The 19,427-nt window shown below is 36.3% G+C and overlaps 1 protein-coding gene across 4 annotated transcripts; it reads left to right on the plus strand.

Moving 5' to 3' along the window:
- Positions 1-4,914: 4,914 nt before the first annotated feature.
- Positions 4,915-17,696, plus strand: LOC121873216 (C-factor-like). 4 transcript variants are annotated; one of them, XM_042376571.1, is made up of 7 exons: positions 4,915-4,932; positions 7,652-7,824; positions 8,794-8,855; positions 12,088-12,270; positions 12,367-12,538; positions 14,414-14,539; positions 17,367-17,696. In XM_042376571.1, exons 2-7 carry the CDS (start codon positions 7,752-7,754, stop codon positions 17,531-17,533), a joined length of 783 nt encoding a protein of 260 aa, XP_042232505.1. In that variant the 5' UTR covers positions 4,915-4,932; positions 7,652-7,751; the 3' UTR covers positions 17,534-17,696. The 4 variants fall into 4 exon arrangements, with proteins under 4 accessions (XP_042232505.1, XP_042232503.1, XP_042232504.1 ...); XM_042376569.1 differs by lacking the exon at positions 4,915-4,932 and adding an exon at positions 4,941-5,110; XM_042376570.1 differs by lacking the exon at positions 4,915-4,932 and adding an exon at positions 4,941-5,107 and having other exon boundaries at positions 7,650-7,824.
- Positions 17,697-19,427: the final 1,731 nt, after the last annotated feature.

Here is a 19,427-nt window from a genome sequence, read left to right on the forward strand (position 1 = left end):
TTCTTAAACGGAAACCCTAAATTAAACGGGAAACTATATTGACTCATAAAAGTAGACACTACATGTTCGTTATGACAATCACACACACACACACATTGTTAAAATAATAAACAACTCCTGATTTATGTACTGTACAGCCCTGTAAATATATTCAATGCATATTATATCATTATGTCTAAATCAAATGTAAGTCTGTAAATTTTCAGCCACTGGCTGCAACTCTATTAATAAACCGTTTATTATTATTATTATTATTATTATTATTATTATTATTATTACACACACACGTATGTATTTCTCTTTTCATGAAAATATTAGACCATTTATAAACTGTGAGCAATCAGTGACAATATTCAAGGTGCATGTACTGTACGTAAAAATGAGAAATTATTAGCCAGTTACAGAATATATATCTTTAATACATCACACTATGCCCAAGAATTGGATATAAGTTGCTTACAATGTTATAAGTTCTCTCAGTTAGTCAGCTCTGGTTGACTTTCATAATTGTTGATAAATATGAAATTAGAGAAGGAATATCATTTAACAAAAAGTGACATTACGTGGTGGCCTTCCAAATAATCCCACTTGAGGCTTTTTATAGGAGACATAATATATTTTATAATGTTTACCCTAAAAAGGATATTAATAACTCTTTCCTAAGAAGAACACTAATAAAAATACTCTTCGGGTTAAATTGATGTAACCATTTCTTTCTTGACCTTCCTCCCTAGAGACTGCAGTGGCCAACGTTTGAGTCGGCGTCGGCGTTGTTTTTAATTCAAGTTTTGCTGCAATCTTTTTAGGTAACTAACATAGTCGACAATACTCAACTTCAGGACATAATATTTGATACATACTCTACTTACACCGTGGGTTAAAATCATGTCACGGTGATCTGGGATTGACCGTAACAATTAATCATTTCTATATCTTTAGGTAACAAACTAGTCACATAAGTGTGAATCTATTTGACCCTCGCATTTTCTAAATACTGTCTAGTCTATGAACTGGAGAGATTAACGAAAGACTGAAGTGAGCATTAAAGAGGAAAACAGATGTAAACCACAATGTCTCCCACCCCGGTTAGAGAAGATTTTATTACAGATAAAAAGGGTGCGACTCAGCGACCTCACATTACGTAACAAATATTTGGCAGTTTTAAAGACCCCCCTTCACTCCCCAGTCCCCTCCAAGTAACACCACGTAACACCGGGACCCCTCACCTTCTCCACTCCCATCCTGTTACGTAAAATTCGTCCTATCACAGAGACAAAAGAACTTTATATTTCAAGGTAAATTAAGTTACAGAGTGTTTTACAGGGATTCATATATACGCTTTCTGTGTTACCTGTGATTTTGACATTTGGCCGATGTTCGTCTCAGGTACACGTAAGGGATTCTGCAGAAATATCATCGTGAACCATTACACCTGTCTAGCTGTGATCATTAACACGGATCTCATGAAGATTAGGGACCCCAGTTTATTTACCCCCCCCCTTAAAAAAAATTAACGCTAAATGGGGGAGTTAGGTTAGGTTACCATTATGGTGTTTAATCATGAGGTGAAATAAACGGGGGTGCCTAATCTTCATGGGATCCATTAAAACGCACTGGCAAGAAGTTCTCTAGAAATAAATCCCCAAGTCTTTCTCTCATACACAAACGTACACTTTCTCTTTCACTCTTATCTTATCATTCTGTGCATACTGAACATAACTTTAAGGCAGGGGTGGACAAAGTACGGCCCGCGGGCCACATTTGGCCCGCCAAATTATTTTTGTGGCCCGCCACTGCATTTGTATTTACAAATACAAGGCTTTACTTTGTGTTAATATAATACATTTGCATCTACATTAAGTGGGTGGCCCGCGAAGTGTGCCACCATTCATGAAGTGGCCCTCCATCAAAAATAATTGCCCACCCCTGCTTTAAGGGATTAAGTTTCATCCAGTTCATCCACAGTTTGATTTGGTGTGTGTGAAGTACAGTGCAACCTTGTGGGTAACATACACATCCGACTTCACTGTACTACTGTACTTAATAAAATAACATACATAAATTAATGAAACAAGAGTTGCACTGCTGGTGTGAATTATTAAACCTTTTGTGTGGAAGTGTTAAATACATAAAATTAAATTTTTTTTTTAAAAACTGTAACTGAAATGGGTAATGGTGGAGAAGACGGTTAACACCAGAACGACTTTCTGGAATTGCTCCAAAATGTTTGGAGATATTATTTGCACGATACTCTTTAAACACGAAAATGAAAATGACAATGCACGGAACATAAAATGAACCTGACCTAATCAACCAAACCTAACTTTACCTAACTGTCCCAGGCCCCCCGGCATATTAAGCAGAAAGAACTTAACTTTTATATATGGTACAAATGAAAGCAACTTTCTTAAAACGGCATTGTGTAATTTTAAGTTTATCGGTTGTTGCACTGAAACACATATTTCTTCTTCAATGTCAGTTCTCTGCCGCATTTTGAACACTTGCACGTCCTGCCAATTCGGCCAATGTCACAGCCCCGAACCATAATGCCCCATAACCATCAGCCAAGACCCTCTAAAGCAGTGGTTCTTAACCTTTTTAGGGTCGCGCCCCCTATAGCAGTTGGTCCTCATCTCCACGCCCCCCTCCTTCCTTCATATAAAATTTTAAAACCATGATCATAAACCACCACCACCACCACATGGCCATAAACATCACTCAAAGAAGACAACGCGTGATTTTGAGTTGGCAAATTTCATTCTCGTTATTAAAACGAAACAATTAGCATTCTTTTCAATTGATATAAGTAATTATCATTATTGTTTCGTTCATAAACAGTCTACCCTACATCATAGCTCAATTGAAGAAAGAAATGCGTGAGTGTGAGAGGTAGAAAGTTGTCACGAACGGACGTCGCGGGCGACTGGCACTGGAAATCGTCTCAGTCAGTGTTGACAATTTTTCAAATGTGAATTATCGTACTGGAGCCTCAAAATTATCGTTTCTTCATCAAATTATCGTACACTTAACGACATTATTACTAACTTAATTCAGTCACTTTTAGTGGAATTTTACATTTTGATTGACGTAGTTATCATTTACGACATTTTGAAGTATCTGTGGGGAACGAGAACCCCTCCACCCCCCCTACGAAAATCCAAATAAGGTCATACACACACCTGTTAAGGCCATTCCTTATTTTTTGCTCAGGGTTCGCGCCCCCATGGAAATTACTCAGGCCCCCTTAGGGGGGCGTGCCACCCCCTGGTTAAGAACCGCTGCTCTAAAGTATTCCCTTATGTTCGAGTCTCGAGAACAAGAACAAACAATAACCTCTCAATATATTAACATGTAGGTTCGTATCTGAGGGTGGACAACCAGTTATAATTTCAGTACACGTCTTTATTAATACGTATAACAAGCACAGGCCAGGGACATTACCCTGAATTAAAATACTGCTTCACAAGTTAAATATGACAAATAAATGTTACTCCCTCAATCACTTTACTTGTTGTAGTGCCAATAAAGGAACAAGAGAGTTTGTTGGTGATATACAGCACCAAGATTCGTATTCAATACGAATTTTTAACGAATCACCATAAATAAAGGATTAACGTATGGAAAATCACCATAGATAAACGCACGATAACTTACCATACATAAATTATTGACCTATAATAAATTACCATATACAAAGGATTAACACATGATAAAACACCATGCATAAAGTATTAACGCATGATAAATTACTTCGTGTGACAGACAAGAGTCGTTAAGTACACAACAGTTAAATGTTCAGTATTTACCTTAACAAATAGCACTCCTTCACCTGTGTTGTGTCGGCTGCAACTGGAAAGATGTGTCCTGGAAGACTCCAATATGGGTGACGAACATGACAGGGGAAGTGAGCGTGACATGACAAGGCATACAAGGCAGGTGCGAGCTTGACCTCCGGCTGGGCATGCAGGGCAGTTGTGAGCTTGACCACCATCTGGGCATACAGGGCAGGTGAATGTGAGCTGACAAGTGGCGAAAAGGAAAATATATATAAATTATTTTTTTTTTTAGTTTTCTTGCTGTTTTAGATGAATCTGACATTTATATTTGGGGCAAATCACTTTTTTTAGTTAGGTTAGGTTAGGTAAGGTGAGGTTAGGTGAGGTTTGCTTGTTGCTTTAGATGAAAGAAAACCTAACCTAACCTAACCTAACCTAACCTAACCTGACCTGACCTGACCTAACGAAAAACAAGTGATTTGCCCCAAGATAATTGTCAGACTCATCTAAAACAGCAAGAAAACTAGAGAAAAAAAATTTAATGTGAAAAAGGGTGGTGAATGAATAACGAAAAATTACCGGAAAAGGTAGTTACTTATTATACTCATGCAGAAATCCTTGGTAAAACCCAGGCTCGAGGGACGTCCCAGTGTTAGGACCCTTTCGACGGATCTACAATCACTACCAGTATAGATTTGCTCTGATATATTGCTTGAAAAATGCCAATTAACCCGCTTCACCACATGCATCGTTAACGCGACCACCCTCAATGCGTTAACTTGTAATGCGTAGATAGTCCGTAAATAGAGGGATTATCACAGTATTCAAGAGTTTACCTTAAAAAATTCCCGTTTTCTCTGCAAAAGATAACTAAAAAAAATTCTAGATGAACTATACTATCGTTGCTGGTAAATATATGCCTTTAAATAAATGTGCATACACAGTTTTTTCACCAAAGTAAAGAGGTAAACTTTTGGCCAACATTAAAATGAAGGAAATCTACGTTTTTATTATATAAGTAAGGACAAACCTAGTAATATATATATAAAACTTATTTCTAAAAATAATAAAATTACCAATACAGTTTTGTAGATGTGATTTAACTTAAAGTTTACGCAAATATTAGTTTTATCTCAGGTACAATCATCATTTAAAAGTAATTATCACTTTCGGTGTACGTTAATTAATCTTCTGTTATATCACACAGGCTCAATAGAACATTACTATCCGGAGACACTTGTTTAATGTCAAGATACACACTGAGAAACCCAGCCTAGTGTAGGGTAGACACTGTGCTGTATATAGTGAAAAAAGTTACTTAATCAGAAAAAAAGGTAAGTAATCGGATAAAATTGCTGTAAATTTGCACTGTCACATCGTTCTCTGTTAGAAAGTAAAAAAATATATTTTTCTAGTATATTTGTGTGTGTTTAGACTGAATATGACCATTTCTGGCGGAAATTAGCCCGGGTTTTTTATCGAATTTTTTTCGTTGGACGTTTTCCGAAAATAAAATCATGGCAAAATACACCAAAAAAAAAAACACTAGAAAAACAAAAACCTAACCTAACCTAACCTAATTGACTCACCATATAATGGAATCACCTATTTCTTACCTTATAGGCCTGGGTCTTGTTCTCCTTGGATTCTGAGATTCTTACACAACACCACATATGTTGGTCTTTGAGATATTTACATTCAGTCTAGCTCTTAGTACACTTTACTGAGGTTGGAAGAACACCATGCGATCGAAAAAAATGCTATAGTTCACGTTTTTTTCCCCAAAACTCGCAATCAGCTCCATATAATTCAAGTGACACCCATTGCAGACTTCCTTGGTCGGAACTGAACTTGAATTTCGAAATATGAGACCCAAAATAAAACTCAAATTTGATTGGGCCAAATATACAGCGAATTAAACCCCAAATCATTTTAATTGGTTGCAAAAACAAAAACGCAGTGTTGGAGGTGAGGCAGGTGATAATGGAGGAAGATTAATGGAAGAAAATAGAGAAAATTTTGGATATGGTATCTCCGTTATTATACATTTCCGCCGGTAATGTAATAGATGAAAATTATCTTATAATTAGACATCTTATTCGAATATGATAATAGATTAGTGGTAGGAATGAACGGTGTGTAAACGCAATAATACCAAAATTACAGTACAGTATTTGTAAGTCGTTCAAAACACATAAAAAAAAATTGGAAAACCATAATTTCAACCTAACCTAACCTAACCTAACCTAACCTAACCTAACCAAACCTAACCTTAACTCGCATAACCTAGCATAACATAAGACCTGCCATGGGCAAACTTACTCAGAATAGGGGAAGCGGCTATGAAGTCCTGCATATTAACCATAATTTTTCCTAGCGTTTTTGTATTGTTTCTAATGAATCTGGCCTTTGTTCCCATCACAAATGAGCCATTATGGAGATATGATCCCCCACTTACCAACAATATTGGTTGGTCAAAGTGGGCAGGGCTTTGAAATTGAGCAAAATTATGGGATAAAATACTATAAACAACACCAATCAAACCTTAGCAACCAATCCTAACCTATAAAAAGCTTACCTTGTTCGTGTTTTCGGTGTTTAGTATGTGATGGTGGCGATGTTTTCGGTATTCAGATGAGGAGAGACTTTTTACAAGCTAGGAAAGGTTAGGTGAGATTTTCAAAGGTTTACTTGGTGTTCTTTTATGTATTTTACCCCCACATTTTCCCTCTACATGAAAGTCCTGTCCACTTTGAACAACCAATATTGTGGGCTCATTGGTTAAAATACTGCACTCGAAAAATATAAAAAAAATTCGACAGAAACGTAAAAAAATATTTGTTTTTCTCTCTCTATATATAAATAGAAAGATTTAGTTCTGTTGTGTAACTAAAACGAATCTAAACCCCCACAAAAATATTGGTAATTTTAAAGATCTGCTGCTCTCCTGAACTAGCTACCAATTGAAGAGCAGTTCACCATAAATGATAATACTTTCTTACCCGATGAAAGTAACAAAAGAGTATTACTTTACTTATAGATAACATGGGAACATTAGGAATTTTAACTTTACTATTGGTAGTTTCGACCATTCTAAGACACTTTTCTCTATGACGTTTCCCTCGCAAACGTCTTATATATGCTGGGGGGTCCGCCCCCTGGTTTGGAGGTTAGGTTAGGCTAGGTCAGGTCATTTGTGAGGGAAACGTCATAGAAGAAAAGTGTCTTAGAATTGTTTAAACTATTTATTACAAAGATAAAATTTCTAAGATTTCTGTATGGCAAAGTAATCCATGCCAGCCAAGCTTAATATTTATTTTACTTTTATTATATTTGCCACTGATCATTCATAATTTACATTTCAGTGCATGTACAGTACTTACAAACTGATACTTATACTTACTTTTATCCTCTTCACCACTGATCGGCTCGTTAGCCGTAGCCGCTTGGGCGATCGATCACGTCTCTCTAACGCACTGTTGGCAAGTACTGGGCATGCACTGGCTCCTGAATGTATCTGAACCTGCTCCAGTGCTTATCAAATCTGGTCTTGAAAGAGCTCACACTCGGTGCCATCACAACACTCTCTAGCATATTGTCCCAAGGCCCAAGCGTTCACAACTCTCACTCCGAAAAAGTTACCCCTCACAGTTTTCTGGGCTTGTGACTTCTTCAACCTTGAACTGTGACCCCTTGTGGGGTGAGTGTCCGCCAGCTACTAAAATAGTTTCCCTAGTACTGTGCTGTATAATAAATAAGCCATCAAGAGCATTAAGTTAGAAATACTGTGCAACTTGAAAGGTCTGGTACAAGTCCACTTACCTTAACCCGCTGATTAAAGGAACTGACTAACAGTAAAAAACTTATCTTTTCAGACACAGCTAAGTTGCAGATCAGAAACTGAATTCAAGGACCTACATTGTCTACGTATGACTAGAAGTAAAAAAAATAAAGACTGATATAGATGTGAAAACAATGCCGACAGCACTTATTCAGGGAGCAAGTCGAGGCATTGGTCTACAATTTTGCCGTTCCCTGGTTCACCGAGGTGTGGGGTCTGACATGGTCGTGCACGTACAGTATAGTACAGTACATGTTGCGTACTGTAGTTCTAAAATTAAGGCTCGATATACAATGGCTGCAAGATGACTACAGTACCGGTATTGGTAAATTTAACTGTAGTAATGCATCCCCTATTACATTTTACAGTTGTAAGTTTAGGAATAGAATTAAGTTAAGAATAAAAGATGACATTGAGAAGACTGCTTTCACCCTATTGGACAGTGGACATAATTAATAGACTAAGAGTATAGGAATTGACTTGATACAAAGGGGAATGTTAAGTATTAGCTAAACAGTATATGTAGTGTTGTTGGATTGAGAAGCATTAACTTCAGTTAGAGATGAAAGGATAAGTTTTGAGGATTACTTAAATGATAGAGATATGGCTAAAGCAACTGTTTTTAGCCTTTCTTGGGGGGGAGGGGGAGACTGAAGGTTAAAGGGACTTAAACAGGTAGCAATACTGAACCACTCTAGCAGACAGATAATGATGACCTTAGGATAATGTCTTCATTCAGAGGCATTAGTGTGTGAAAGAAAAGTGGCCTACCTAGAATATGAAAAAATGCAAACATGTCTCTCTGAAGAAAGAGCTGCAAGCAACTGATAAAAATTATCCTTTTTGTGGTGAAAAAAAGTATTTTTTGAGGTGTTATATGAATTTTAAGAATAGATAAGTAAAACTGGACCATTTAAGTGAAATTAGAACACAACATGGAATCTAGAATGGATGGAGCAGAGGGAATAAGCGTGTGTGAAGAATGATAGTGTGGGTGAATTTACAGACCTCTCGATCTCCAATTTCAATTGCTGTATAATACAGTAATTCTCCTTTATTATATAAACATGTTTATAGAAAAAATTATTAACTGAACAAAATTTAAGTATTTATAGGGATAGCTTAGATATATTTTAGAGACCATATTTTTTCATAACTTTTAGCCATCTATTCCAGGTACTACTGTAGTTGCTTGTTGCAGAAACCCCTCCAGTGCAGAATCCCTGAAGAATCTTCAGGTTAGTTAATCAATCTTTCTCTCAGTTTGCTAATATTAAACCAGAAGTATGGTTAAACTCAATGAAACTCATTAATCATTCACATTGATGTTGAAATAAAAATAAATACAAAATAAACCATAAAAGTCTCTTATATTCCAAATGGATGTTTTCTTTATTACCAATTCCTTTCCTGTGCCCAACAAAAGACCGACTGGAAACCCAGAAGCATATGAACCCCCCTTTCTCTATGTGTAGCCCTGTTCAGGGTTTGGGGGTGACAAATTGACAACCAACATTTTTTTCATACAGTGAAGCAGATACTTTTAAAATGGAATTACTAAGATGTGAAATTAATAATAACAATGTATTTCATCTACAGTATATAATATAATACAGTACAGTGGGGTATGCTATAACGAACGGATTCTACTACGAATATTCTATAATGAACGGTTTTACCTATAAAATTGAGAATGCTATAACGAACACAACTACAACGAACGCGGATGAATACGGGACTATTTCGTCTGGCGCATGAATATTGTTGTACCGCGGCTCACAACAAGAGCGTCAGGCGCCATATTGGTTCATTGTGTAGTCAGTGCACCACTGAACTTGTTGAAATTTCGTCTTTTGATGTGGAAATTTGTGTTATTTTTATAACCATTTTGTTATACAAGTGTACAATTGTAACAATGAATCGTCAAAAGCGAGTGAGAAAGCTAATAACCCTTGAAACTAAGAAAGAAATTATAAATAAACAGACAAAGTGCCTGTAAGACAGTCACCAAAGAGGGCTAGGAAGGATGACTCCTCTCCTTCCACCTCTTCTCCATAATTCTCTCCTCCCCCCTCCTCCTCTGCCTCCTGTCCTGCATGCTGAACAACACTAAGGTAAGATAAAGTACTGTATTTTTTACAATTTCCACAGAAATTTTTCAGTGTTAAGTGGTTGTATTTGGGGGGCCTGGAACAAAGTAATCCTATGACGAACGAATGCTATAACGAACGAGGTTCTAGAACCAATTAGATTTGTTATAGCATACCCCACTGTACAGTATATCTCAAGTAAATACAGTGGTCCCTCGGTTAACGAGCACAATCTGTTCTACAAGGTTGCTCGTTAACCGAAAAACTCGTTAACCGAAACCATTGTTTCAAAGGGTTTTTGGGTAATTGGTTCCAGCTCACCGAAAATTGCCTAAATTCAACAAAAAAGGTAGAAAAGTACACTTACTTTGAGGTGTGTATGTAGAAGGCTCCTGGATGATGATAATGGGAATTAGAATGGGGGTGGAGAAGGGAGAAGAGAAGGCATTGGGGTGGAAGAGAAGTCACCCCATGGCGCCATTTCACCCATAAAATTTTAGTTCTCTTGGTGCAATTCAAGATTATTTTCTTTAAATCAACACTGCACTGCATTATATATTGTCAATATGTAAAATAAATTTCAAAATGACCAATAATTTGCTTGCAAAAACAGAAAAAAAAGCATTTAGTTGAAGAGAGTCTCATGCAAGATTTTACCTCCACTGAAAAGATACAAAGACTGACGCCTGTATGGTGTGTTGAGAGGCTGGATGGCACGCATAAAACTAGTTTCATTACCTTCAATTATGTTCAATAATTGTTAAAATGAGTAAAAAATTTAATATTAAACTTTTAAAATTATTGAATAGTATAAACTTCTTGATATTTGCTAAAATGGTAAGGAATTTAAGCCCTAGAACCGATTACTGTATTGGCGGACTAATACTACAGCTGGTGGACCGCCAAATGCAAGCGAAATCATGTTCAGGTTGGCTTGTAAGAAACTCGTTAATCGAGGGATTGCTCGTTAACCGAAGTTAAGAATCTTATGGAAGGTAACTCGTTAACCGAGGGACCACTGTACACTACTATGTACAGTGTAAAGTATCCTTTTAGATATTTTCCACTTGAATGAAAGAAATTCCAGTACAGTATGTGTTTACAAGGTTGTGCACGACCTGACAGGCTATTGTTGTACTGAAGGACTAAATATATTACTGCTCAGTAATGCTTTATATTTAACTTTTTTCAAAGTACGTTTTGTAGTGTATCATAATCACTACCATGTAATTCAAATCTTGAAAACTGCAGTAAATATGCTAACACATTTATTAATGCTTCACTCAAACTCAGTTCTGTACTATATACTGCATCACATAAATTGGCTGTAAATGTAATAAAGCACAACTAGGAATACTTAAAACGAATGATTATTATAAAGCTGCTGGCCACAAATCACATACCTTTATGTAATGGCTACCCCACCTAGAGGTGGCCATAATAGGAGGAAGCCAATGGCCTGTGTAAGATCCTCCATTGCTCTTGATAGTCTTGTCCAGTTATTTAGAATCCCAGTACTGTTCACGCTTTTATGGCTTGTGCTGATAGACTGTTCCACAGGTCCCTGTGTGAAATAATTTCCTTAAATTTTTCCTGCATGACACTCTGTTGCACCTTTTTTTAGGGATGCTATGTCTTTCTAGAGATATGGTCTCCAGATGAGGATATAAGAGAGACTTATAAAGTTGAAGAAGTATTTTCTTATTTTAGCATTTGAAGATACAACTTATAATTCCTATAATTGATTTACTTTATTCACTGCTGGAGCAATTATTCTATCAGGAGACCTAGATTTTTTCCTTACTGACAGTACAGTATCCAGTGCTTGGAATAGCAGTGCTATTAATCTGTTAGCAATAGTTGGAATCACTAATTTTCAATATTGTTAATGAAAGAGGTAGCATTACTTAGTTTTTAGAAAAGATCAATCGCATTATTTTGTCTGGTGAATATTTTTTTCCATGGGACCTACACTTCCGATTTACAATACAGTATTTCTTATGGGAAACATTGATTGGTTTTGTCGCACTTTTCAGGAAGACAAGTACAGTATGACGATAAACAGAGACCCCTGTACAATATATATATATAGAACATGTATCCTCAAAACTGTGGAAGGTAAACCCACTGTTGGCAATGGATTACTGATCAGTACAGTACTTATTAACACTGCAGCTTCCTGATTCCCACTGTATATGCAAAACATTTGTAAGTTTATTGCGTTTTATTCAATCAAATATCAGGCTGTTGACTTTTGTCTCCATGATGTCCAGACTAAAAAGCTTAATTTTCAAAGTGTTGGAAGGGAGGTGATTGTGTTTACACTTAAGAATTTTGGTTACTTCTGAGCTTTATAAGAAAACTTTTTGTGATTTTATAGGGACAATATCCTGACCTAGTGGATGTTGTACAGCTGGATGTCACAGATGAGGCAGCCATACAGCGTGCGGCTCAGCATGTACACAATGTTCATGCCAGCAGACTTGAACTACTTATCAACTGTAGTGGTATCCTAAGTCCAACAGGAAGAGGTGAAACTCGTTTAAAGGATGTTACATTGAAGGCAAGTACTGTACTTTATATGTGTTTTAATAAAATTTGAATGCGAAACATACAATTATTGTAAATAATTTTTTTTTATGCTCCACTGCTTTAATAGGGATTGGAAGAGACATTAGCTGTTAACACCCTTGGGCCACTGATGATGGCAAAACACTTCAGTCAACACCTGATGGCTGGTGCAGGGACTATTGGCCACCAGACAGATGATCCCAAGCAACACCATGCTGCAGTTCTCGTCAACATGTCGGCAAGAGTTGGATCAATAAGGGGTTAGTTGTTCATGGTGACACATTTGTCACTGTGAAGTACAGTATTTAAGCAGTTTGGAAGTTTCAATTCACTTTGTCACTCAAAAGGAGTAGTGGTGAAATTAAATTGTTTTTAACTTTAAGAAGACTTTATGCATGTACAGTATTCCACACTTCATTGGTGAGGGTAGCGTGAGATTGATAGTGGATCTTTTAGTTCTATACTGTTCCACTTTTGTTTATACTGTATTCCATTCTTCATTACAATGGCTAGAACATTATATAAAGAGAATTACATGTAAAAGGATTTCAAGAACTGTGCATAAACATGAGGGAAGTGTGAAATCTTATTTTATAGCTGAAAGTAGGAGATAAGTGACTTGATAATTCCAATAGCACACCCCCTGAAGAGCCTGTCCTTGTGCAGGGACTTGACATACTCTTGAGCAGGTTTCATTGTCTGAAGGATCAGTATATACTCTCTACTGTAAAAGAGAGAGTGTGTGTAAATATATACTTGTACTGAGGTGATTCTCTAAATTATTTATAATTACAGGGTGTATTGAGACAATTATAAAGGAAAATTTCACTCAAAGAACTTAATTTATGCAACAGATCCAAACATGAGATGAATTGTGGCCATGAGTTTGTAACAATTGTGAAAGGATTGGAAGTATTCCTGGTAACACTGGAGCATGTGCTGGGGCAATATATTGGATGAGAGAGAGGAGGGATTTTGAACATTTACTGTAATAATGTAAATGTATCTCACTGTGTAGTATTATGTGCATAAATTTAAACACACTTCTATGGCCGTTTCACTCCACTCTCACCAATATTAACATGACATTTTTCAAGTGCTGTAACCAGGAAACTATGGGGGTTCTGACATTTTGTCATACAGGTATCCTCACTATACGAATGAGTTAGGTTACTTGAAAACCATTCAATAAGTGAATATCGTTTTGCGAATAATATAACGGGGCCAGAAGAGAGGTTTGCAAGGCAAAGAAACACAAATGGGACATATTCACTGACTTGTTGAACAGTGCAGATGCAAGAGAAATTTTCAGGATAATCAGGTAAATAGTGGATAGAAACAAGGATGTTGTTGGTGAGCTGTGTGTGAGAAATTACCACGGTAACATGGTTGTTGATAACGAGGAAATCAGGGATACCTGGAGAAAATACTACAACTGATTACTGAATGAGGAGTACAAATGGGATAGAGGCAGCCGAGGGGTAGTAGAACCAAATTGACTAATAGAATCATGATGGAAATGTACTGTTCCATATGACTAGAGAAATAGTGTGATTGTGAATACTACTTATTATACCCTGTATGGGTAAAGGTGAAGCTCTCAAATGCTGGAACTACAGGGGCCTGAAACTGCTAGATCCAGTTATGAAAGTTGTAGAAAGAGTGATTGAGACATTGATAAGGGAGTGTGTGGACATAAATGAAATGCAATTTGGGTTTATGCCAGGTAGAGGACTACAGAGTGAAGTGTGTATAAAAATAAATACCAGAAGTATTCACAATAAGAGATGCAGCCTTCAGATTATCACAATTCAGCTTTAATTCTTGATAAGATCCAAAGAACCTCAGATATTTCTCCTAAAGTAATTAATCTCAAGAACAGAAATAATGTTGAGTTTATATTTCATTTGAATCAGGTATTGTCTTCACTAAGCAATATCATTATCATTATATTAAAATGTTGGTGGGGGTGTTTTGCTTGAGGTATCACAGGTCACTTGACAACACCCTGTAGTTTATGTGTTTCAAGCGGGAATATTTTGAAGAGTTCAATACTGTACAGATATTTGAATTGGCATCACAGATATGATAGTGTTATCTTGTGAAGAAGTTATATTGAACTTAATTACCTCCAGATAATGAGTTGGGAGGATGGTACAGCTACAGAATGTCAAAATCTGCCCTCAACATGGCCACTAAAAACCTCAGTATAGAACTGGGTAGAGGAAAGAGGAAAGTTATCTGTGTGGCTCTCCATCCAGGTAAGTTCTTTGAATGCTTCTACTTATTTAATTTTTTATTATCTGCATATGATAAACTTTTTGCTACATTCAGAGTCAGAGTGCAATGTAAATATTTTTTTTAATTTGGTGGTACATCCTGGGTTAAATCCCTGGATCAGATGTGAAAGGTCTTATTCAGTGTGACCCTATCCAACATCACAGGTTTTCTCCAGGTACATTACTCTGGTTTTCTCCAGTATTCTCTAGAAAATGAAAGATTTTATATGAGGAACAATGTGGAGATTAAACAACACATCCAAGGATTCCTTTCCCTGCCAAAACAATTAAAAAAATTAAGAAAAAAAAAAATCCACTCAACCAGCCGATGAATACTTCCCCAAAGTGCCGGCAACAAGCAAAGAAAATCTCATCTGTCATACTAACCTCCAATAGATAACGTGTGATTTTTTATTTACGGTACATATGCATCTTCTATTTGTCTCTCCTCCAAATATATTTTTTCATGGCACTGTTTTTTAATAATCCTAAATACAGTATTGAATTGTATTGTTAGATATTTTTGAGAATCTGTATACTGTACTGTACAGGTATCCCTCACTATATGAATGAGTTAGGTTCCTGAAAGAACATTCGTAAAGTGAATTTTCTTATCATGTGGGGAAAAATAGGGTTCGGTACCCCAATGACAAGAAACTTCAATATCATACCCAAAAAACATTAAATCGGCACCTCAACTACCCTGAGAGATTGGAGCGCTTGAACTTGTATAGCTTATAATACAGTCGGGCAAGGGGTGACCTAATTGAGGTGTATAAGCATCTCAAGGGGCACTACTCAGTCGAGTGTCTTTACTTGGAGCTGGCAGACACTCGCCCCACAAGGGGTCACAGCTCAAGATTGAAGAAGCCGCAAGTCCAGAAAACTGTGAGGGCAAACTTTTTCGGAGTTAGAGTTGTGAACTCTTGGAACAATCTACCAGAAAGTGTTGTGTCGGCACCGAGTGCGAGTTCTTTCAAGACCAGACTTGACCAACACTGGAGCAGGTTCAAGTACATTCAGGAGCCGGTGCATGCCCAGTACCTGCCAACAGTGTGTAACAGAGAGCCAGTGCATGACTAGTACTTGCCAACAGTGCGTGACAGAGACATGACCGATTGACCAAGCGGCTAACGAGCCAATCAGTGGTGAAGAGGATAAAAGAAAAGAACTTATCTAACTTATGATAAATAGTATACAATTACTGTCCTGTAATTTACTACCTAACACATTTAAAACGTTTATAAAATTCTCTAGACAAAATTATGTACTGTAGCTAAAACCATTAAGGAAAAGGTAAATTAAAGTTTAACATAACTTCCATTTACAGAGAAACTGACTGCATGGCCTTATGCTTTGCCACAGCAATGCAGCCCAGCTGGGATGCTGCCTCGGCTGACCCTTAGCAACAGAGGTGCTACACTCTGTTTTCCCCTCCTGCACACAAAGAAATGTTTATTCTCTTTATGTTTTTGACCTTATGATAGTTATTTATTTAAAAATTTTGGCACATTATGTATGTAAGATTGTGCATGCATGTAACTGAGTAAAAAAAAAAAGAAAAAGAAAAAAAGTCAAGTTTATCCATCTGAATTTACGTGTTGAAAATAACCATAACTCCCCTACTCAGTCTGCTAACTCTCGCTGGCACATGAAGAAATGTTTATTCCCTTTTATGCTTTAGAAAAGATGATTTTTTTTTTCACATTTTGTATGTAGGATTGTACCCGAGTAAAAAGAAAAAAAAATTGAAGAAAGTTTTTTATATCTAACCAAAATTACAAGTTGAAAAATAACCATAACAGAGTTCACACCTCAGCCTGGTAGGGAGAGGCCTAGGGCAAGTTTTGAATTTTCCTTGGATCAAAGTTCATATAAACAGGGGAAGCTTTTGTTCACTGAAAAAGAGGTGGTAATTTAAGAAATTCATAAATGTGAATTTTCATAAAACGAGCATTCGTATAGCAAAGGATACTTGTATTTGTACAGTATATATTATTGACTTCAAAACGTTTAATTTAGAGAATAATGACATCTATAACAGAACAGCTCTGTATGTATGCAGTACAATATAAAAAATCTGTAATCCTTGGACCGAACAAAGTGGATTTTGTATTCTTACAGCTTTTAGAAACATGGGCCACAAATTTGATCTGAATATATCTTTAAAAGGGAATTTCTCACCAATTGATTTGAAGAAATGGATGCCATCGAGTTGAAAAGTCACACTTTTTTGTGTTTTTTGATGATGAGTTTGGCCTTTTCACAGAAAATTGGCCAAGAATTTGGTACACTTTCACTGTAACATTGTTAAAACTATATTTACAAAAGCTTATCAACACTACATCAAGCACTAGTACTCTGAGCCTTTTGGATGTCATTATAATGTCACTTTATATAAATACAGTAGGTACACTGTATATTACAAATAGCAGACAGGAACAATGACTAAGCAATGGCATGGGCTGTGATAGTGTACAGTAAGTCATTATTAACCCAAGAAATTCATGCTCAAAATTGGCAGTATAATAGTGAGTGTGATGGAACACAGATTTTGGAAGTTAACAATTCTTAGAAACATTAATTTTCAATACTGTACTGTTGGTGTGCTATGTATTACAGTATATATGTGTTGGAATTTTCATCCAGAAATGTTCAACAACTTTGTTGAGCATATAAATTTGTTATGCTGTGGACCACTGCAAAATATCTTACCAGTGCATTGCATTACCCAGAATTACTATTTTCTTTAATTAAAAGAACTACAGTCCTAAAATAACTATGTAATTGTTTTACTTTTTTATTTCAGGAACAGTGAATACAGACCTGTCTCGGCCTTATCACAAGAATGTGCCAGAGGGTAGCCTCTTTTCACCAACACATTCAGTAAACTATCTCTTGACAATCATTGATAAACTAAGTATTACAGATACTGGTAAATATTATGCCTGGAATGGCACTGAGATTCCATATTAATTCATTTAGTACATACTGTACTAAGTTGTCTCTGCTGAAGACAGACAGATTTACAGAAGTAATATTTGCAGTACTGTAATTAAAAGTAAATTCATCATTCAACAAACATCAGATTCAAGAAATTTGTAATGAAAACTAAATGAGTCATGTCCTCATGAAACAAGTACAGTGGGGTATGCTATAACGAACGTAATTGGTTCCAGAACCTCGTTCGTTATAGCATTCGTTCGTTATAGGATTAATCTGTTCCAGGCCCCCAAATACAACCACTTAACACTGAAAAAATTCTGTGGAAAATGTAAAAAATACGGTACTTTATCTTACCTTAGTGTTATTCAGCATGCAGGTACCCCTAAACACTGGCACATCACTATCACTTCCACTGGGAGTCTTGGCTTTAAGGTCCTCAAACAATTGTTTAGCCTTCTCACAAATTATAGCTTCACTAATGTTACCACCTGCCATTTCTTTCTCCTTTATCCACACTAAGAGTAAATTTTCCATCTCTTCAATCACATTACACCTTGCTTTGCTAAGTCTAAAGATTCCCTTAGCCACTTGCACAGTTTTTAACTCCTCTTTATTCTTCAAAATCGTACATATAGTCGATTTAGCCATCCCATATTCATCACTAAGTTTCGCAATGCTTCTTCCATTCTCACGTTTCTTTATAATTTCTTTCTTAGTTTCAAGGGTTATTAGCTTTCTCACTCGCTTTGGACGACTCATTGTTACAATTGTATACTTGTATAACAAAATAGTTATACAAATAACGCGAATTTCCACATCAAAAGACGAAATTTCAACAATAACAGTGGTGCACTGGCTACACAATGAGACAAAGATGGCGCCTGACGCTCTTGTTGTGGGTCGCGGTACAACAATATTCATGCGCCAGGCGAAATAGTCCCGTATTCATCCGCGTTCGTTGTAGGAGTTGCGTTCGTTATAGCATTCTCAATTTTATAGGTAAAACCGTTCGTTATAGGAATATTCGTAGTAGGATCCGTTCATTATAGCATACCCCACTGTAACAAGACTAAAATGGTTCTGACTGTACATTCAATAAAACCTTCAGGGATTAATGTTAACGGTTTCTGGTGATTTTCAATATTTATTTATATGATATTTCAGGATTTATATTTTTTCAATATACTACAGTACTGTATTTATAATATACTGTAGAATTCTGTTCAGCATACCATATACTGTACTGTACTGTAGTAAGTTGTAGTAATCTGTGAATAAAATTCTTCAGTGAAATTTGGATCTTTGATTAAGCCAAGTGGTGAGTTAATTTAGTGAAGTTGTGGTCTGCTGACAACATGCCAGTCTGTCTTGGGACATCCCTGGAATGATATCATATATCACACAAACTACCACCCTACTCAGTACAATAGAAAGCCTTACCAATGAAGCCACTATCACTGAATATGACAAGGTTAAGATAATGCACACTAAAACTTCAATAATTTGTAATACATGTACAGTACAATATGTCATAATTTGGCCATTCTTTAAAATAAAAACCTCAAACCTTATTTTGACAAATAAATTATGAAACTGAATTGGGCCATATGGTATGTATGTAGTGTACCATCGCCTAGGGATTGGTGGAGGTAACATCTATCATTTATCATGGGTACAGTATATATTCCATTGTGAGAAGAAATACGGTCCTTCACTTTGATAAACTTTTTTAATTTTCTGCATCTGGAAGTCTTAAGTGTTTCATAATACTGTATCTTCTAACAAAAGTCCTACCAGGAACTGCTATGAAGACTTTATTGAAACTTAAGAGGAAAATACAAAAGTTTGTCAATTGTTTATAAGTTCAAAGTGCTGAATAGAATCAAGAATGGCAGTTCATTATGCAAGACTTGGCATGAGTTCA

The sequence above is a fragment of the Homarus americanus genome, unplaced genomic scaffold, assembly GCF_018991925.1.
Source record: "Homarus americanus isolate GMGI-L3 unplaced genomic scaffold, GMGI_Hamer_2.0 scaffold32929, whole genome shotgun sequence".
NCBI lineage: Eukaryota > Metazoa > Arthropoda > Malacostraca > Decapoda > Nephropidae > Homarus > Homarus americanus.

Excerpts from the sequence above, each read along its gene's own strand:
- LOC121873216 (XM_042376571.1), top strand. The coding sequence starts at position 7,752 with ATGCCGACAGCACTTATTCAGGGAGCAAGTCGAGGCATTGGTCTACAA. Across the intron at positions 8,856-12,087 it reads AATCCCTGAAGAATCTTCAG|GGACAATATCCTGACCTAGT; the intron begins GTTAGTTAATCA and ends GTGATTTTATAG. Across the intron at positions 14,540-17,366 it reads CTGTGTGGCTCTCCATCCAG|GAACAGTGAATACAGACCTG; the intron begins GTAAGTTCTTTG and ends TTTTTATTTCAG.